This window comes from Telmatherina bonti (genome assembly GCF_933228915.1).
Source record: "Telmatherina bonti genome assembly, chromosome: 22".
Taxonomy (NCBI): Eukaryota; Metazoa; Chordata; class Actinopteri; order Atheriniformes; family Telmatherinidae; genus Telmatherina; species Telmatherina bonti.
In genome coordinates, this window is record NC_136631.1 from 14,112,943 (window position 1) to 14,134,741 (window position 21,799).

Here is a 21,799-nt window from a genome sequence, read left to right on the forward strand (position 1 = left end):
CCAAGTTCATGAAGGAAGGATAATGTCACTTTTGCCAATGAGAAAAAAAAAAAATAGGAGAAAAATATTCATCTGGTCAGCAAAATAAACAACTTAAGAAAGCAAATGTCACTGAAACCTGACAAGAAGCATCAATACAAAATAAATGATGATAAATAAAAATGATGACATGTTCACTCGTTACTTTCTCTCTCTGTCTTTGTTTCTGTAAATAATTATTGAGGCAATTTTTTACATAAAAATGTTTTTTTTTTTTAAATTGAAAAAACAAATTAATTAATAGAAATAATAAAACTTGATAAGCACTAACCTCCACTTTTAAAAAGTTCCTGAATCCAAACAGTGATCCTTATCACCACCAAAAATGAATCCGTTTTTCATTTTCTCATTTCCAACAACCCCTGAAAATTTAATGAAAATCTGTTCATAACTTTTTGAGTTATCTTGAACAGACACAGATCAACGCCAGGTAAAACACAACCTTCTTGGCGGAGGTAAAAAACAAGCCCAAATGCAGGCAATATGTTACATCGCGCTGTAATAATGCGCATCAGAAGCACATCAAAAGTCCGCACATAAACAGAACAGATGTCTTTACCAGCTGTCTCTTCAATAACCCTGGGGGTACCTGTTGCACGGTCACATATCTCGGCCACTTGTCATTTATTACTTCCACCAAGGTATGTTTCACCCACTGTTTATCTGTTTGTCTGTTTGTGCTCAACATAACTTAAAAGGTTCTGGATGGATTTTCATTCAATTTTCAGGAGTCGTTGGAAATGTGAAAAGAAAGAACTGATTTCATTTTGGTGGTGATCCGGATCACGGTTTGGATCCAGGAACTTTTAAAAGGTGTTGCGCTGAGCTGCTGGGAACAGCAGTTCATGGCGGAGCGCTGGCTCTGATGGATCGCCTCTAATAAGTTTCTAAAACTAATTCAATTGTCTATTTTCTGATTATCAAGTTCCACTGAGAAGCAGAACAACCACCAGTCAAGCTATAACTAATGTTTTTGGACTTTAAGGAGGAAGCCAGCATATTAAGAGACAACCTACACATGCATGAGGAGAACACACAAACTCCACATAAAGCTGAAAGGGTGAATTAGAGATCCTCTTGTTGCGGGCGTGAAGAACACAAACTCTACCAAATAATCATAATTAAACAGTTTTATGTTTACCCTTTTCCAAAAGTTTATTCTCTGATAGCTGTGTACCTGAGTCTACTCTTACACTCTTTCAGTTTTTGTCAGTTTCTATTTCTCTTTATTTTCTCCCTGATCTAAAAACTCTAAAAGAATGATAATTTTTTTCCAGGAAGGTGAGCTGAATGGATATGTCTGTACAGTATGTTGTCATGCTGGTATCCTGTCAATCACATCACAGTGAGTACTTGCCCTCAACTTTACCATCGTTCAAACAGGAACTCCCTGCTGGTATTTGAGTAACCAGTTCTGAAGAGATATCAGCATTGTTTCTACCTTAAACTCCAAATCCTTGGTTTTGTGTTTTATATGTTTATTGAGTGTGATTGTGGTCTACTGGTATCCAGTCTGACTACAGCAGGAATATAGGACATGCAGTAATGCTCCTTCATGCTTTGGATGCAGCAGTCTGTCAGTTTATTTGTGTCTATTCTGCAGTCTGATTTGTGACTGTATGAGCTAATAATCCGTGTGTAATATATGGTATATTTTTTTCCCAACATTACCAGAATGATCAGTAACACTGAATCCCTAACACTAATAGGTAAAAGTGTTTTGATGTTCTCCCTGTTTTTCAACTTAGTTCCTCAACAGCCATCAAACTTGGACAAAGGAGCAGGTTGAAAAAAGGAGTAGGCTACCTGTCGAACGAATGTGCAGTGAAATTAGTTTGGTTCATCATTCATAAAGTTGGATCAAAATGATTCCATGTTTAGTTTGCTGAAGGATGAGCCTTTTGGGTTTTTTTTTAACAGGAAAACCACATTTGTGAGGTTAAGAGTAAAATCATTTGTGTGTAAAATCTTTAAGTTTGTGCAGTTTGTAATGTGTACATGTGTAAATGTATTCTTTGTGTTCAAATTGCCTGACATTTGTATGTATCTTTCTAAATACCCACAGTTCTGCACAAACTGGTTGACACACATTACAAATGACGTATTACATATTTGTTATCATCATTATTAGGCTGCAAAACATTTTTAACTGACTGCAAACACCACACCAAAAGCAAGACAAGCAGGTTTGTTTGTTCAGCCCATTTCATGTTTAAGATGAGTCAAACTGCCTTAGGGCAAAGTGAAAAAGAAAATTAAAAGTCCTTCAAATAGACCAATTTAAAACAAATTTAAAAAAAGCTGAAAAACAGCAAAAATAGAGACAGAATATATATATATATATATATATATATATATATATATATATATATATATATATATATATATATATATATATATAGTGGGAGTAGATTTTTAAAAAGGACATCAACAGGATATACTATAGTCAACACCATCACATCACTGTCAATGTACAAATTCGAAAAAATACATTCGGAAAGAAAAAGAAAGAGTTTCTACCTCTTTTTGAAGAATTTAAGGTGGATGTTGACATTTGTTTTTTGCCATCTGCATTTAGGTTTTCATTAGTTGTTTTTTTTTTTTTTTCCAAATGCACCATTATGGAATTTCTCCCCAGAGCTCTTTCCTCACTTCCTCACAGACCCGTGTTGGAGCACTGGACACCAATACATCTGTAATTGTCAACGCAAACTCATTTATAAGCTTGTTAATTGTTCCAGACGAGGAGGCAGTCTGAGAGAATAATGGTTGTTACATGTGTATATCACTTAGTGTGTACTTCTGTTGTGCACCAGAGATTTATATGAAACAGGCATGAACAAACAAAGGCACATCATTTACTGTCATCCTAGAAATGTTCAGTTCAATTCAACTGAGCTCTATTTGTATGGCTCCACTTCCCAACAATGTCATCTCAGGGCACTTTGCATACAAATCCATTTGAGCCAATTGTTAAAATTGGTTCAGGAAAACCTACAGATTACAATAAATCTTGAGGTGAGGAAGCATGAGGCGACAGTGGAAAGAAAAAACACTTCCTTTTAACAGTAAAAACAAGTCAAGTATCTGCTCCTTGTTGGCTCTGTTACATGTTTGCTAAACTTATAGTTATCTGGAATATCACATTGGTTTTTTTTTTAGTGCTTTTGGCCTGGGAGAGGTCATCTTTCTTTCAGTTTCTGTGTCTTCCTTTTTCCTTTTTTCTTTCTGTTTTAAAAACTCTTTAAGAATTATAACACTTTGTTTCCAGGAAGGTGAGCTGAATGGATATGTCTGTACAGTATGTTGTCATGCTGGTATCCTGTCAATCATATCACAGTGAATACTTGCCCTTATGCCAGTCATGCATGCATTCATTAGCTGTTTTGCTCATTTTACAGAAGCTTTATTAGACAACACCAGATTGTCTTATTGAAGGGCAGAAAAGATAAACCAAACATACATTTTCTTATTTGTTGTGTTGCTTTCTTTTCTGTTTTATATTCCTGACATGACACATAACAAGAACTCATACCAGCCTGAAGCAAGACATACCTCAACTTGTTTCTACATGGACATGGTTTTAATTCTAATGATCACATAACTCATAACATAACACGTAACTCAGTACAGTTTAAACCTTAGCACGCCCTGTGTTTTATGGAGTTCCCTTTGAAGGGTCAGGGTTCGCAGGTTGCAAACCACAGGCTTAGAAATATGCCGTAAGAGAACACAGTAACTCTGATAGCAATGTATTTAAAGGAAGTACATTCTGAAGCTGGGAGAAGCTACAGTAATACAAGGAGAGCAGCTGTATTAGTATTGCTGTGTAACTGGGTCTTAGTTAAAAAAATAAAATCACATTTATACTTATGCATAAAGAAAGCAGCCTTTTTTTTATGTTTCATGTTTTGTTTTTTTTTGTGTCAGATTCATTGATCCAAAAATATTTCTGGTAAAATTCTGGGCTATGGAATTGTGTTTTAGTGTATCTAAATGTATTGAATATATTTTCAAAAAATAGGAACATAACATATAAGAGAGACCACTGCCAACAATCAACATTTAACAATAGTTTATTAAAGAAACCAACAGCAACCAAAGGAGGAGGGAGCCCCAGCCGAAATAAACAAAAGAAGGGAGCAGTCACAAACCAGCCACGCAGTGGGCCGTAGGATCTGGCTGCTCCCCAAACAAAAAGAAGATCAAACCAAAGAACCAAAACCGAAAACTGGACTACCAGAGACTCCCTGCTCAAAACAACCAACAGGAACCAGTGGAGATGTTGGCAGTGACCTCTGCCTGAGTCTCCCGCTTTATGTCCATCCCAGCCAATCACTGCAGAGGAAATAAAAGCCATAATAACACACACCTGGAAACGATAAGGTGAAACAGCTGACCATGGCACGCACAACAATATATTTTAAGTATTTGTTTTTAAATGCATCATTAATACAGGGAGACAAGTTGATATATTATTCTTACAGTAACCACAGCCACAATATGGATATGCTGTAACTTGATCTTATTTTATCCTAATCTTATGATAATGAAAATTGATAATAATGCAGCAGAGCACATTGTGAAATTATTAGAAGACAATTAATTGAGATTTTTAAAATCCAGTGTTTAAAACAAAATCAAGGTGAATACTGGGAAATTTGTTAACTTCATCAAACAGAAGTTGGAAGAAATCTGGTTCTAAGTCTTACAGCTAAAACAAGCATGTAGGTTAGTTTTGGTCAGCTCACTTTAATGCAACTCATAACGATGTCTTGTAAAGTGTTACCTCTACAAGCAGCAGAAGAAAATTACATTTTATAAAATGTCCTATGTTTTTGGTTTCTGGTTATAATAATAAAAAAAGGATCATTTTATTACCATTACTTCAAAAAACAGAATCACACCTGATGATTTTCATAATGAACAAAACTTGGTCTTTTTCTCTTTTTCACTTTCAGGAATCAAAATTTGCAGCTCATGTTGTCTAATAAAGTCTATAAGTGACCACTTAACCCATTAAATAATTTTTAAATTATATTTATCTTAGTTTGCACAATGTAAAAGTTTGTTTTGTCATTGTATTCTGTAGTTGGTAATCATTATCCCTCTTAGTGATAAAAGAAAGTTTTTATTTTCCAACACTGACAACCCAAACTTTCTTTTCTACCTTTACTAGTGGATGTTTCGGTTTCAGAAGCTTTATGGTGACAGAAGGAAGACAGGAGATGCACTGCACAATATGTGTACACAAAGACAACAATAAGAAAGGGTGCGGATTCGTCATTGCAATTTTAGATGTTTTTGGTATTTGTCACCCCCTGCTGTCAGAAGGAAGGATCATTTTGATTTTTAAATGCATGACATCCATTCTTTTATTTTTATTTCTAAAATTATTTACTTTCCAATTTGTCTTGATATCTGATTGTAAATAAGAAGATTAAGTCTCTTTTAACGCCACAAAAAGAAACATTTTAAGCTTTTCCACTCGGAAGAACATGAACTAAGATGTTTGTTTGTTCATTTTTTATAAATGGTCATTTTTGTTTCGGCTGTGACAGAAAGAAAGTGCTTGATTATTTATTTACCCACTTCACATCTGACATCAACACCAGTTTCCTGCAACACAAAGTTGCTTTGCATAAAACAATAAACTCCATAACATCAGTGACGACATCTACATGACAAAATGAGAGGAGATGCACAAACTGAGAAACAGGAAACATTCAGCGCTTCAGGAACAAGCAGCAAATGTTAAAAGTGCACATGATATTCAAACTTACAGAATATCTTAACAAAAAGAAACGTGAGCAACATTTTCAAGTCTGTCAGTATGCCTTATTAGTCATTTTTTAAAATACATTCATATCCAAGAATAAATCAGTAACATGTATGGTATACTCTTACTAACAACATGCATTGACACAAAGAAACAAGAAAAGACCTAACTGTGGGAAAAGGCACCAATTTAGCTCTTTTTTAGTATAATTGCACAAACCCATTAATCTGCATAAATTTGCAATTTACAAAAATATTAGTTTTATATTTCTTACTGCAATGCCTGAATAAATAATGTTTTTATATATTTGATATTTGTACATGTAAATTTGATTGGTTTTAAACAGTGCATTTTTTTGGGATCATTTGTTTTAAAAGGGATGAAGAACATCTACAGATGTCAGTAAAACCATGTGTCGATACAGAAATGTCCACAAAGCACAAATTCATAAGAACTTTTTCCAACCTGGCAACTTAAATGTTGTTCTGTTAAATGGCTTATAACAGTTGATGAATTTGGTTCATAAAGTTACACATTTATGTAAATGTAAAGATAAAAAATAAATATTTTTTTTATTTAAAGTGCAATGTTTTTGGTCAAAGTAATAACATTTTTTCTATTGCTTAAGCTAATTTTTTTCTTGTTTCTTTTTTCCTTTTTTTTTATCTCTATTTTTTTCTTTAATTTTTACACAGTTCACTTCCCCAGCTTTTATAACATCCCACAGCTGAATATTAAAATTGGACATCCAGGCTATTTCACTGCAGGAGAGGACTCTTTGTCCTTCCCTCCTTTCCGGACAACTCTCTGAGCAATCCCATAGGGCACGTGACACGCCACTGTCCCCATTTCCGCTGCCCCCTCCACATGAAACATCTGGTCATCAAAAAAAATGTGTGGCCTGATCTTCTCCAACATTGGGCCTTTGGGTGCACCTGCAAGAAAAAGAGCTTCATCGATCTCCAGACCCCACGAGCGTAGAGTTTTTAGGGCTCGAGCACCAGAACTGGCTGCACTGCGAGCAGTCACCAGGTAGGTCCGGATGGGGCACTCCATGCGTTGGCCTTTAGCATAAAACTTTTTCTGCAGCTTTCCCAAAACCTCCAGGAAGCCCTTTAGTGGCCCCTGTGGGAGAGATAAAGCAGTAGATAAGTTTCTACATCCAGTTAATATAAGTGTTATGTTATTTGTTAAATGGCAAAAGTTATACAAGTCCTTAAAAGCTGAAGTTTATAACAGTTGTCACCAGAAGGGACCAATGCATAACTATGTGGTTGCCCAGAGAAACAACCGCAGTGACCAACTTGTCTCCATACAGGATAGAGAGGCTGAGGAGATCATTTATCATGGCCACTTAAAGACTCCACAATAAATCTTGTCAACTTCATTACTATTGATAGCAGCTTTTTACTTATCTTAATTACTGTTGTCATGTTGTGGTTTTGTATTGCAGTGAATGTTTGATTGAGTATGGCAAACATTATACAATGTTGGACAACTGATTTTCCACTATTGGGAATGAATCAAGTATCTCTTGTCTTTACATACCTGACTACTAAAAGCAAAGCACAGCGGTGGGAGAGTCAGCGGAAGGGATACCATAGATGCTAGATAAGGTGACTGACAGGTCAACAGAGGAGAAGCGTTACTAACTAACCTTTTAAAAATACTGACGTTTAGCTGAAAATTTTCTAGAAGAGGTTTTTTCCCTCTGCGGGAACAACTATTGTTATGTAAGGTTATTAACCGGACGTTAGCATTAGGCTACATAGCAGTGTTAATCTAGTTACGCGGTAGCACAAGATTACTTCGAGGAATCTATGTCATAGTTTTCAGCGAGTATTTTCAGGGATTACACATCAGCTCAGCTGATCAGGATTCCCATACTAGAGGTGATAGAATAAACTGGAATAAACTATAAAGAATGCTCAGAGTCGCTCAGTATCTACATACAGCCTCATTAAACCTCTCAATGGATCTTTTTGCAAATATTTCCACTTGGGGATCCAGATTATTCATGTAAAGACGTTTCTTTTCTCAAGTGTCCCTCAAATGTGGCCACAGTTATCACAGCAGTGTGTGTGTGTGTGTGTGTGTGTGTGTGAGAGAGAGAGAGAACAAATTAGTTTCCTTTCTTATTACATGGCTCCCTGGATGCAGGCTTGCCCACCCTCTGATAACTCCATGCGTATCTGCAGCTGCTTGTTAATTCGCATCATGTTGCATTTACATGTATTGTAAGTGAAATAAGAGTAAAAACAGTGTAAAGACAATAATAATGTCACTTTGCGTGTACTTTACATGATCCAGAGGCTTGTTCTCATGCGCTTTCTCATGCTCGAAGAACTTGTCCAGTCCATGGGCCTTGTATATCTGCTCAGACTCGTCTGAGAAAAGCACAGCGTCGCCGTCAAAGGCAACACGAAGCTGAGTCTCAGACACTTCTGTCATCTTCTCGGGGGTGAACATGGTGGCTGCTGCTATACCTGGTTCACACACATGTCATAGACACACTGAGTAACTCCTTATGGTGTTGATAGTTTAAAAAAGATGAGCAGGGTGTTTTTCTCTGTACTCACCTTCTTCCAGAGCTTCACGAACTTTGAATGGGTCAGCAGACAAGTAAAGGTTGGTGTGGTAGGCCTTTAAGTAGCCGATGGGACTGTTTCCTCCAGTCATGCAGAAACGCTCGATGAACAGCTCTACAGAGAAGAGCAATGAATTGATGAGGTAATGGTTGATGTCCACAAAAAAACTGGATACACACTGATAAGTGGAGCAAGCTGCTGAGCTACACATCATCACAATTTAATTACCTGTTGTGTGTTGCCAACAGGCATCTGTGTGTGCAGATTTCTTTTTTTTTCTTTTTTTAAATACGTCAGTGGATGCAGACTGTGAGGTGGCAAACTCTAATATAAATTTCCAGCATTTTCCATTTGGGGTCAGATTGTGCTGTGTGGATCATAAGAAGGATGAACTGCAACCACAGTCTGTTCTGGCTCTTCCAGAGAGACGACCCTTCTGCACTGAGTGGGAGTTTGTCAACATGCAAAGCTTCAACAGCTGAAGAGGAAAGCCCCACACTTGAGGAGTTTCCTAAAATACAGCTCCATTTCTGTCTTTATCTTTTTCATTCCACATAGGATAAAGTGATGTCTTGAGTAAACTTCATGTACACACTTTCATGTCTAGGTGGCCTGGAGAGAACCTGGGTCATGAGATCCATCACATTGCGGAAACAGCAGGACTAGCGGAGGAATATTGTCAGTCCTGAATCTGCTTTTAACACCATCAACAGATTAACTTCTACAAACAGCTTTACAACCTATTTTAGAAAAAAAAAACAAAAAACAACAACATAAGAAGGCTGTTGTCTTAAAACCTCACGTCAAAGTGGATTTTTTTTTACACTGTGCTCATTATTTCAGGATGTACTGCATTCAGATTTGCTCTTTGTGTATTTTTACCTAATTTTCTAAAGTCCGACTTTCTTTCTAATCTCAGTCACATATCTGTCTTTACGTCTGACCTAAATCACTGCAGTGACAACACACTTCCAATCTGCATGTTTGGATTTATTATCCACAGAATAAGATGAACTTTCTGGCTTCAGTCTAAAACACCACTGCAGGCTAAACGTCTGCTCATCTGTTTACTGTAGATTAAATCCTCATCCATGGTGGTACATGATGGCAAATTACAAAGCAGGTGGTGTTAATCTCAATAACTCTAGAAATCTAGAAACCACAGCAAAGACCAGATGTTTTATTATTATTATTATTATTATTATTATTATTATTATTATTATTATTATTATTATTATTATTATTATTATTATTATTATTATTGTGTTGCTATTATTATTATAATTATCTATCTATCTATCTATCTATCTATCTATCTATCTATCTATCTATCTATCTATCTATCTATCTATCTATCTATCTATCTATCTAAACCACATTCACTCCGGTGTATAATTCTAATATGTCAGTGCTTATGTGCTTTTTATTAAAAAGAGAAAATGGGTAGAGTGTTGGAAACAGCTGGAAAGTGGACTTCTTTGTAAGTATTTCTCAAACAGTTATTTCTGTGGTTGGCTTTACAGGTAGACTTAATGGTCTTTATGCTCTAATGCACAGATGTCAAACTCCAGTCTTCAAGGGCCAGTATCTTGCAGGTTTTTACTGTTTCTGTGCTCCAACACACCAAAATATATGAATAGGTTGACAACAAGCTGTTGGATCCATTTGATTTCAATCAGGTGTGTTGATGCAGGGAAACAACAAAAACCTGCAATATTGGCCCTCAAGGACTGGAGTTTGACACCCATGTGGGTTAAAATAGAACAAAAGAAATTGTATCATGTTCATTGTAATGACTGAACATTTGACCATCTGCAGTGGGCAAAAATATTGACTTGCTTTAACTGTTTTTGGACAATAAAAAACTACAGCCTGTGAATGTGTTTTTGCCCTTAAGTGATGTACTTAAGGTATGACCTTTAGTTTGATTACATGTCTTTTCAGTGTATTTTATAAATATTGCACATAACTGAACAGTTTTGGTTGATATAAAACTTTCGGACACACCGCCATCCCTTGATGTTATATTGGATGACAATGATTCCCAAAATAACAACAAATCAATCATTCAAACATTTAAACTTTGTATATTGCAGGTATAAAGTGCTCAGATTATGCCAACATAAAAGTTCATGGCTTTATTTTAGGGAATTATGGCAGAGGAAGTTTATCAGCTTTAATGTTCATTCCTCTTGTATACTTCATTGTAGCCCATTTCTTAAAATCATCCATTACAGATATAAAAAAAAAATTTCCCTTCTGATTAGAGAAATATTTAGCTAAAAGTGGTGTAGAACAAGCTGTTGCATCTTCTTTGTTTGAAGCGCAACATTAGAGTCAGTAAACAACAGTTGCACAAGTAAACCAATGGCTGGAATATAGATTCAGACATTTAATGCAGTTTAAGAAGGACTCTTCTGTTGGGATGAGAGGTTTGGGATCCTCAAGGTCCAGTTTATAGATGTGATAAAATGTAAGTTCGGGTGTCCAAAGTTGGTCCTCGAGATCTGCTGTCCAGCAGGTTTTTAATGTTTCCCTGACTCAATGTACATGACTCAAATTAAATTGATTCAACTGCACCAAGTTCTGCTCAGTCACTCATTCAGTTAATTCAGGTGTGTTGGAGCAGGGACACGTCCAAATCTACAGGATTATATCCTTCAAGGACCAGAGCTGAATACCTCTGATGTAAGTTATCATTAGTATTGGTAACTCACGATGATGATTGATGGTACTGATGAGTCTAAGACCAACATATGCGTGGTTGTTGGTAATCAGCACAACATCAAAGAGCTCCTCGCTCTCAGGATAAAGCTCCCTCAGTTGAGTGTTGACAGCTTCCAGAGCCTGGGAACAGAACCAAACACAGATATGCATTAAAATAAAGGATTATTCAGAACAGGAATGAACACGAGCTTGCTTATTCATTCCACCACCTCCACAGACGCAACAAGCAGTTATTCTTTATCCACCTCTTCCTCCTCATAGTCTCAAACCTTGACAAAGGAGAAGGCAGGTCCTGGGCTGAAAGGTTCGGTTTCATGTGCCACCTGATACTTAATGTACTCTTCCATGCCTTGCTGCTCGAAGATCTGTTGCTCCTTTTCCATGTTGAAGAGGACTCGAGACGACACGGCAATGGTGATGGCGTTCTCCGGCTTGGGCTGGAGGAGGACGGGTTGAAGACATTTCATTTTAAACTAGTAGAGCTGATTGTTATCAAATCAGGTTCAGAATTAAAGTAGGACACACTATATTCTGTCTCTGAGCAGAAGTAAAAGAATATTGCATAAATTTAATCCCCCTTGCCTGACCTGCAGCAGTGGGTAAACTGAGAGGTGATGTGACAGGATTGAAGTGACAGAGTGATATGAAATACTTTCCCCTGCAAGACTCTGATAGTGGAGGCGCACATTCCAGATGCGGACACCTGTTAACTCTTTAGAGACTAAAATGTGTGTTTGCAGTCTTTCATCATATTTCTTATAGATTTTGTAAACTGTTTTTTACTTTTTTTTTGTATTTAATTCATTGTGAGCAGCCTGAACTGGAGAAGTTTGCAGGTCATTTTAGTGAATTTAATTCTTCAATTATATTTCTTTCACATCCATTTTTAAAAACTAGTTTCGTCATTGACAGCTTCAAAACAATCTTGAGCTCTATCAACACTACTCAGTAGTAATTTCTTTTAAAATCTTCCATCAAAAGATATGTTCTGTTGACTTTATCAAACTGTATAAGAGAAGAAAAAACACTTAAGACAATAAATAGCTAAAAATTGCATGGCCAAACCCGTTCCAAAACTTCTAAATTGCAGGTTAAATTGCTGGAGAGAAAATGTGAACTAGAGTAAAACAACTCATCCATCCTACGAGTGCCTACAGCTGGGGTTTATGTTTTGGTCTGTGCAGTTTCAGGTCTCTGATGGCCTTTGATTGTCCACCTCATCTGAAATCTGATTCTACACCTTACACAGTTTCCAACTAACAATAAAGCATCATCTCTCGTTTCACGAAACAGCATCTCTGTGTATTTGTGTTGGTAACCCTCACCAGCAAACCTGGATTAACCCTTTTGCTGTTTTCAGTTGTGGATTTTGATAAAGCTTTAAAAGAAAAAAAAAACATGCAAACATGTTTGGGTGATTTAATTCTTCACTTGTAATAGATGCAACAGGGTTTATTGACAACAGTTCTAACATGGAAACTGCAGCTGTAAATACATTTTACATGAAAAAGTCATCAGATACTCACTGGTTTGGGTTTCCTTGTGGGAGTGGAAGGCTTCAAAACTGTCCTTGCATCTTCCCAGGGGGCTCGGCCACTGCTGCCATTCTTGACCAAGTCCTGACTGCTGGCGGTCAGAGTGTGACTGCTGTTTAGACTCATCTTACTTCTACAGCTCACGGTTTTCTCCCAGGATGACACCGAGTCCTGGTGTGTCCCCACTTTTCTATGTCTTCAAGGGAAGAGTTTCCGAGCAAAGCCTCACTCTCCAGTTCTGCTGCACTCAAGAGATGAGAACAATGTGATTGCAGCTGCAGGGGCAGGATGTTGTGGAGTAGAATGAAAATGGAGGCAGAGTCTCGAAAAAAAATTCAGCCTGGGAGTTTGTCCCCTTCCCTCCAGCATCATGCAAATAAAAATACCTTGGTCAGTTCCTCTGTGCTGGTCTGTGGTGCTCTCCTCTTCTGCACACAAGCTCCTGACTTGGAGAAATTTTGCATCCTCCCACTTTTTAACTCTTTCTGGCTCCCTGGATCCAAAGCAGAGCATGTGATATAATCTATATGACAACTGGCTGCTGCACACTATTGGACAGAGCAAGCCAGTCAGCCCTGTGTCGTGACTTTAGAGATGTGTTCATGCTTCACTTCTCCTAACAGTAAACAGAACCTTTTTTTTTTTTTTTATCAATTATTTTACTTTAGCATTTATCATTTTTAGTTCAGAAAATGTTTTAGTTTATTATTTTAGATGCCACTGCAAAGGTACACTGTGTGCTTTTCACTTCCTCCATAAAGTACTCTTTCATAACCATGCTATGCATTGTGGGAACTGTAGTCCACACTACCCCTGAGTGCATTTACAGATAATGCTTCCTTCCATCTCATCTAAACCCCAGCAGGTTGCTGAACAGATTGAATTACAAAGCAGCAGTCTCAGTTGCCAGGCAACAGAGTCAGAGGGACAGGGACTCTCCCACATCTACAATAGATCCGATTGGCTCCATGGTCACCTTCCTCCAACTGCGACATCAGAAACAAGCAGGTGATGCAGAAAACAAAGATGAAAGTGCATGTTGTGCTTTGAGGGGCATAAATGCTGTATTAATAGTATTAACTTTGCTTTAATCTTAACAAACAGACAATGTGCCAGCATCAGGTGATTTCTAGGAGAAGATACTGAACAGGCAACAGTACAAGAGATCAAAAGATCAGAGGCACAACTGCATCCATCATGGTCAGCTTATTTATTTAAAAATGGGGAATTAAAGGGTAGCAGATCACAAACATTGACTTCTATCATCAAATCACACCTTTAGGAAATGTTATAGACTCAAGCTGCCATTCAAATCTAATATAATTTAGACCAATCACACTTATTAGTCCAATAATTGACAGTAAAGATGAAGCCAATTCAGATCATTGTGAAGTTTTCAGACACTAAGAACTTTAATTGATTAACTACAAATAGCTGCTGTTTGTTTGCAAACTAACAAATTCTTGGTAAATTTGTTTTTATCTCATCTTTGTTTGGGCATTTGCACAACGATTTCAAGGACTTCTGTTGTACTCTGTCCTAAAACTTAACAATTTGAAATCAATTCAAAATCATTTTATAAAAAATACAAAATATTGGCAAGAAAGGTGACACTTCTGAATCAAAAGTTTCCGAGGATCATCATCTTTGATTTGTTTATTTTAAATTATTTTATTAAAATGAATGGAAATATTTTATTTGTCATAGAGGAAATTACTGTGTTATTTAAGACATTGTTTTAACAAATATATTTAAATGTTAGTCAAAGTTTGTTCTGAATGGAAAAAAAAGACAAACTACAGAAAAATTGGAATAATATTTTTAAACATATAAAATCACTGTAGTGTTGAAGCTGGATTTAAACTGCTGTTTAATAATCATTTCAATATGATTTATTCGTTCATTAATGTTTTAAAATGAAATTGCAATGATCACTGAGTATATCTAGAAAAGTAAATTTGATATGCTCAATTAAAATTAGCATAAAGATTTGTGATAATTTCCCTCAACCTCAACAAATTAATTCCTATCTTTCATTTACACCAAAGTAAAATTTTTTGCAATGTAATATCTGAAGAGGCCAAATCTGTGTATTTTGAGACAAAAAAAAGTGGTAATATCAACTTTATGTGTAGAGAACATTTAATTACAACACGAGTTAAAACAAAATGACCAGTCAAAATGTGAATAAAACCAAGTAATTAAATGTTTATTAAAACACAAACATGATGAGAAACACCACAGGGAAGAATAAAAATGTACATGAAAATGAAAAAATGGCAAGAGTCAAATTCTTCAGGAATGAGAGGATCTGGAAAGACTTGAAAGTTTAAAAAATTGAACAATAATTCCTGTAAAAAGTTTCTAAATTAGTTATTCTGGTGCTTTCAGCATGTGCAAGAATAATTTAATCATGAATTGTACTATTTCTGATCATTCTCCTGGTCAGAGAGAGAGCAGCTGATGTTGTTTTAAAGAAGTGCTGTTTGTTTTTTCTTAATCTTTCTTTTGCTCCTACTTCACAGTAATCCACAAATAACAACCACTTTGGAAACTTTAGGGTCCTTTCACATCAGCCTTTTTTTATTCAAATCCTGGTCCATTGGCTCAGAAAGTCTGCTTTGTTTAGAGGTAATGTGAATGCGCAAAGGAATTCTGATTTGGATCAAAGAAATGGAGTCAGTCCGCTAGCAAACACAGGTCTCAGTTCTTTTCTGATGAACCAAATGCAGACTATATAACAAAGTGCATTGTTTACACTCTGGATTGGAGGAATAACTCATGGTGGAAACATGGAAGAATTTGGTCAAAGTTCTGATAGAAATTTGATCAACACAGACCACTATCAGATCAAACCATCTGATGCAGCTCCACATTTTCGTGTCCTTCAGTGGAGAATGAAAAACATTTATGTAATGGTCGAATTCGTTTGAGAAGTGTAGCGTGAATGCAATCTTGGTCCAGTCCCCAGTCTGTCAAACTGAGTCTAGAGGACTATCCTGATGTAAATGTACTCTCATTGTGATGGACCTGACAACTAATCCAGCAGATGCAAAATACCACCCACTGGCTGAGTACAGTATTATTTTAACATTCCTATCCAAGGTGCCAAAACAAGCAGTGAAAAGTCCGTCGGACAAATACCTCTAGGTGCTTGAATATATGATTTAACATTTCTCTCCCTAGAGGTCACTCACCAATCAAACACACTACGGTTCAGACCTCAGCTTTTCAGTCTGAATACTGTCCAGAGATGGGACACTAACCTCTGCATTGCCCCACTTGTGCAGATATGACTGAGAAATGCACTCAATTCAGTATCTAGAAAGATAAATGCAGGGTAAATGTATGTGAATAAGTAAATGTCGCTTGTAGTGATTGCTCAAAGTAGCCGCAAATATCTTGCATAAATGCAATCCATTTACTATTAAAGTGGCATGGTAGCACAGAAAAAAAATCAAAAGTCGCTGCATTGAATACATACAGCCACTAGAGTGTAGTAGAGGCTTAGTAAGACCTCCTGCGCCGCTATGCTTTTCAGTTTCATTCATGCCTTGAGGCGTTGGACACAAAGAGGATGTGAAACTCTGCAAGTGTTAAAGAGGAAGTTAGTCTGAAAACTTTGGTGTTTTTGGATCTGTAAATGTTGAAATTCTATTGTTTATTTCTACCATTAGGAAAACAATGAAATGTCACCATTATCCAAAAACTGTCACTTTAGTATAACTGACCTAAATCAAGATTCAACAAAGAAAAAAAAGTTGGTTGGATGATGTCGAGTGAAACCATCTATTAGATCTAAAAGTTCCTCTGGGGTGACAAAAAGCAAAATGTTTACAAAAATGATTTTAGTTTCTGTTTTCAGCGATGAGAGGAAAGTTAAAGCTTCATCTTCAGCGATGTGGGAAACATCAGTTATGCATTACAAAAGCAAAGCCCTGAGCATACACTTCGCCTGCCTTTGTTTTCAGTCTGAAGCTCTGGGGGGGTTAACAGGACATGGAGACAGTTGGGCCGCACCCACTGGGTTGATTTGAATAATACCGGCATTTGGCGCGAGGCTTTGAGGAGGCAGTCTTTCTTGCTAGTCCCCCACATCACTCCACTCCCCATACACCCCTCCTCATGCACCCTGGAGTGGCGGGAAATGCTGGAGGGAAACAAGACAGAAAAAGAAAGAGATGAAGAAAGAGGCTCTGTAGGCTGAGCTCAAGCAGCTTTGGCACACCTAAGTGTACCTGCCGTTACCCTGGAAACGTGTCCGACATAAAACACCTTGGAAGGACGTTAAAGAACAAAATAGGAAGAAGAATGAACATGCCATCCTCCTGCTTTTTGGCGCGAGTCTGCGAGAGAGATAAAGCTCACAGCGGTAGACTGTGGGAGGAGACAAAAGAAGGCATCTGAGTAGAGCAGGCCAGAACAAAGAGGGTAACAGCCTGGACTACCCCCTACCTTGTATCAAGCCCCACCCCCATCACATAGCCTGAAGGCTTGAGGCTAGCCAGATGATTATTATAACCTTAATCAGTCCTTCAAAGGAGCCACTCAGGCATGTTTACCACCACCGGATTCTTTGTTCTTACGAGGATTCTGCTTGGTTTACCATGACTAACACACATTTATTGGTAATCACACATTTGGTAAAGGCCCTTCTTCTTTCTTGCTGACGACAGCCTTCCACCATCGAGGTACAAGATAAGAAGGTCATTTGTGGACTTGGCATCATAGACAACCTGAACTGAACCAGCGCAGTCACATGATTGGATTTGTTGTTATTAGCTCTCCGAGATGCAGCAACCCCGAGTCACCCCAGCTTCTCACTAATGCAAATCCATTGCTTTAGTGCGTGGTATCCACCAGACTGAGCACCATTGGCTAGACAGGCAAAATTGGCCTGTCACAGAGCAAAAGAGCAGCAGTTCCTCTCACTTCCTGCCTCCAGTTGGTTCAATACAAAAACAGGAAGCCTGTGTTGCTTGTGCGTTTCCTAGCTCTTATTACACTGCTTCATTCTTGTGTTTCATACACACAAGCCTTTAACGGGGTGGAGGAAAGCAGAGGCAGTGATTGTTACATAAGCTCCACAGTAGTGGTCTCTTAGGCCCCGAAGACAACAGCAGTCTTATTCAAGACTTGTAACCATGTAAGAATAAACAGGGCTATGCATTCACCATCTGATAACAGACATCCAGATAAGACACATGCTGTGTGATTATGCATGTGTGTGTGAATCTGCATTTAAATGTATATTGGTGCAAATACATCCTCACCCTGCAGTAATTGGTCAATAAATTGACTAGTGTGGTGGTGAGGGCGTGATTAGTGAAGGCCTGACCGAGGCAAAGACAAAAGAGTGGTATCTGTGTGCTGCTGAAGGAGAAAAACTATGTGGCCTGTCAGGGGTTAAAGGGGGTAGGGGGAAGGGTAAAGCCCCTCTCTGAGTAGCTTGGTGATGAGAGGTGGGGGTATGGGTTTGGAGGGAGGCAGACTGGTGGTGACGGCACTGAAAGGGGCTAAATTCAAAAGATGCAGAAGGAGTCCCAAATTCAACTGAAGCAACCTTACACCGCCGGACCAAACAATGGAACATCTGCTGGTGACAAAAGCTCGCCGTTTGCAGTGAGCACAGCAGCGGCTAAGTTTTCAAGTGCTTCTTTGTGGACACAGTCCACAGCAGTGGCAACAGGTTTGAACATATTTCTGGAAGCAGAAATACCTCGCATTTCCTCATTTCATCTCTGAATGACTTTATGTTCAAGGTTCTGTTGAGGAATCCAGAACATGCATCACCACATTTAAAGGACATGACTTGTTTTCAGGCAAGTTTAAAACTAAACTCCACGCCGCAGACGGCCTTTTGGAAGAGTCTAAGAAAAATTCTCCTTCCAAACTTAAGTTATATGGGTATATTAGAAAGGAAGAATGGTAATAGTCAAACCATAGTCTGATGGATGGATCTTGCCTCCGTGACATCATCAGTAGGTTTCTGAGAAGCTGAAGTAAATCTCATTAGGTGGTTCCCACTATCACCATTTTGAGTCACGCATGCCATCACTCCCATCACTACAAAATTAGGCAAAGAGTGGGGGGCTGTTTGCATGGGGATAGATGATTGACCTCTATTAAACTGTGAACTGGTTGTAGCTAAGAGCTAACTGAGCTAACCCGGAGCTAACCAGCTAATGGAGGTAGGCGGGCTAAAGCTAAGTCACACTGTTAACCAGTTAAAAAGCCTGGCTGATACACTGCCTTCTTGCAGCAGGATCGAGTACCTGTTGACACGCATATGGACAAAAGGACATGCATCCAATTAAGCCAAATTTTGATATTAAATTACTTCTAAACAGATGAGTTATAACAAAATTCCCACAATTGTCCTAAAGGTAAACCTGACCTTTTGAACTTAAAATGTTTCCTTGAACCAGGCTGTAAACACGTTTATTTCTGCTGGGAAATTTGGTCTTTTTAAGACGGGACTATTTTAAAGCCCTATTAATGGATGGGGATGAGGAGTGAACTGTAATTTTTGACACTTTCGCATAGGCTTCACTTTTAACCACCGGAGGTCGATGCTTCTATAAAACCCAAAGACAAATATGGAAGTTTGAAAGACATAATACAAATCTCTGTCACGACTGAGAGAGAAAATGCATAGACTTTAAGTCGAATCAGAGCAGGAGGAAGACACAATCAGGAAGCAATTTTTATGGCCAATCAAACTAAAAGTTCATAAGTTGTAATTTGTGTCATTTTTTAAACGGCCTGTTGAAGAGGTTCTGAAATACAGGAGTCATGTTGATGTCACATATAAGTCTTGTACATTTTATGAGAAAAGTGATTACCGGTAGGTGTACCTGGTGGCTTTGAAAAGTGGTGCTTATAGAAATTTAAAGCTGGGTGTGTAAACACCATGTAAGCGCAGCCCTCAGTTTGAGATGTGAGGATGATCCATTCAGAATCTTCCCACTTAAATTTGATCATCACATTGTGTTAATGTACATACATTGTATTCCTACAGATGTTTTAATGATCTTTGTGATTTTTTTCTAGTTTGGTTCATAGTTTGCATCACCTCTTCCCTTAAATAATCTGTGCATAGATTCTCCATGTTGACACCACCCCGAAACAGTATTTCAAAGCAAAATCTCCTCTGTGGTACCAGCACTCATTTCCCCAGCTGTATGCAAACATTGCACACCGAAAGCCTGAGAAGCATAATTATCAAACTCGAATTTGATTTAATGTCCAGCAGCAGAATGCAAGTAAAATGCTCCCCATAAGCCTCAGAGATTACTACTTTTTAGATGATAACAGATGTGTTTAAGTCAGTTGCTAAATGTGTCAATCACTTTATGGTTAGTGTGTAAATTATTGGGTGTTTTAGCTGAAAATAGAGGCCGTGGCATTTGGAAACTGTTCATATCAATTGACAGCGAACAGCTGGAAAGTGAAGCATTGAATATCAACAAATCCTACTGTGTCAATGATCAGGTTTCATGTTTTATTCTGTTTGAATGCTAAAAAAGTACATATAAACATCGTCATTTGGACCCAAAAAGAACAAAGGGAACTAGAAATAGTAGCCCATCTCACCGCCTGTGAGATTTTTTTGTGCATATTGGAAGTAGTTGAGTTGATGAGCAGTTTCCATGATGAAAGTGGTGATGCAGTTGTTGCTATTGAGTCCCATTCCCCCCATCTCTACTTCAGATTATCCATTAACCAGCATCATGGTTACATCACCCCACTTACAGTTGCTCCCTGGAGCCCTGCAACACCTTGGAAACAAATAACTCGCATGTCCAAGCACAAAATATTTGCATTAAATTCATGCTAGTTACCTTTTTAACATCAGCTGCGCGGTGCCTTGTTTTTTTGTCGTTAGGTGTTGGATAGTTTACCCACCCTCAACCTGGTTTTGTTGTAAGCATCCCAGAGCTGAACGTGAGCCATTCACTGTACATCAAGTGAGATGGTTTGAAGACCTTTTGATGGGTTCCTGATGATCAGAGCTTTGGTGTGTCTGGGCCCAGATGGCACAAGCGTTATCATTAACAGGATTAGGATTAGCTCCAGATTAGATTATTGCCTTCTTGAGTTTATCTCTGAAAGAACTAACTCTACAGTAAGTGAGACAGCCATTTGTTGAGGGAGGTTAAAAATGTCCCCGTTTAGCTGAGCAAAAACACAAAAGAGCCAAATTAAATCTTACCATAGCTTGGCTTTGTTGCATATGAAGTTGTGTCGCTGTGAGGGTTTATTCAGTTTCATGGCTTGTCAGGTGGAAGTTGAGAGAAAAACACTGGTTTGACACCAGTCAGCTGGGGCCAGATGTATCCAGAGAGAAAAACATATAAAGCTTGCTCAAACTGAATCATCACTGTTATGTAACACTGTCCTTAGCAAGGGGAGGGCGAGCAGCACAGAGGGGGAAAGACCAAAAGCAGAAGACTGACCTAGATCAGTATTGTCGGATGTAATTACCTGAGGGGAGGGAAAAGGCCGGCAGAGAGATGGGGGCCGACAGGTGAAAGGGGGCTATAAGGAAGCAAGATGACAGTCGGGAAGAGTGAAGCATTTTCTCACATGCTAACATATCCATGTGGTTTCTCAGTGGGTTCACAGCTTCGTCGGAACACAGTGACCGCCTGGTTTAGAGTTCCAGTGACACAACCAGACTGGAATGTGGGTCAGTAGGCAGCGAGTTGGACAACTGCAGTCAGGGAAAGTTTTGGATTGTGTGTGTGTGTGTGTGTGTGTGTGTGTGTGTGTGTGTGTGTGTGTGTGTGTATACTTGTGCATGTGCCACCACAACCAGATGAGTACATTTGCGTCCTTTCCCGCTTGTGTTTTCCACATCTTCCTTGACCGTCAACCACTTTACAATAGAATAAGGGGAAGGGTGTTGAGTGTTGAGAAAGAAACCCATGACACAGAGTCCACTTCTCCTCAGAAAGCAAATAATAAATCCCACTGAGTATCTAACCTCCACAAATAATATCTGTTCAACCTAAATCCAGGTCTGATATCATTCAAGTCCACCATATCTCATTCTCTCCAAGAGATCAGAAGGAAATCTTTTAGTCTGGTTCTTCTTCACCTGCTTTAAAAGCTACATGCCCTCCAAC

At 38.2% G+C, this 21,799-nt stretch overlaps 1 protein-coding gene across 2 annotated transcripts; it reads right to left on the reverse strand.

The window, feature by feature from the left end:
- Positions 1 to 4,202: 4,202 nt before the first annotated feature.
- On the reverse strand, positions 4,203 to 21,039 carry LOC306772323 (cytosolic 5'-nucleotidase 1A-like). Of its 2 annotated transcripts, none has more exons than XM_079261750.1 (7): positions 20,884 to 21,039; positions 12,660 to 12,909; positions 11,403 to 11,570; positions 11,124 to 11,253; positions 8,398 to 8,520; positions 8,120 to 8,304; positions 4,203 to 6,943 (listed from the first exon to the last, which is right to left on the reverse strand). In XM_079261750.1, exons 2-7 carry the CDS (start codon positions 12,792 to 12,794, stop codon positions 6,572 to 6,574), a joined length of 1,113 nt encoding a protein of 370 aa, XP_079117876.1. In that variant the 5' UTR covers positions 12,795 to 12,909; positions 20,884 to 21,039; the 3' UTR covers positions 4,203 to 6,571. The 2 variants fall into 2 exon arrangements, with proteins under 2 accessions (XP_079117876.1, XP_079117875.1); XM_079261749.1 differs by lacking the exon at positions 20,884 to 21,039 and adding an exon at positions 13,055 to 14,277.
- Between the last annotated feature and the right edge of the window lie 760 nt (positions 21,040 to 21,799).

What these genes read in the sequence shown, in the direction of transcription:
- LOC306772323 (XM_079261750.1), bottom strand. Translation starts at nt 12,794, where the DNA reads ATGAGTCTAAACAGCAGTCACACTCTGACCGCCAGCAGTCAGGACTTG. An exon ending in CCACAAGGAAACCCAAACCA is followed by an intron (nt 11,571 to 12,659) that starts GTGAGTATCTGA and finishes GTCCTCCTCCAG; the next exon opens with CCCAAGCCGGAGAACGCCAT. An exon ending in CAGTACCATCAATCATCATC is followed by an intron (nt 8,521 to 11,123) that starts GTGAGTTACCAA and finishes TCTTCTCTGTAG; the next exon opens with AGCTGTTCATCGAGCGTTTC.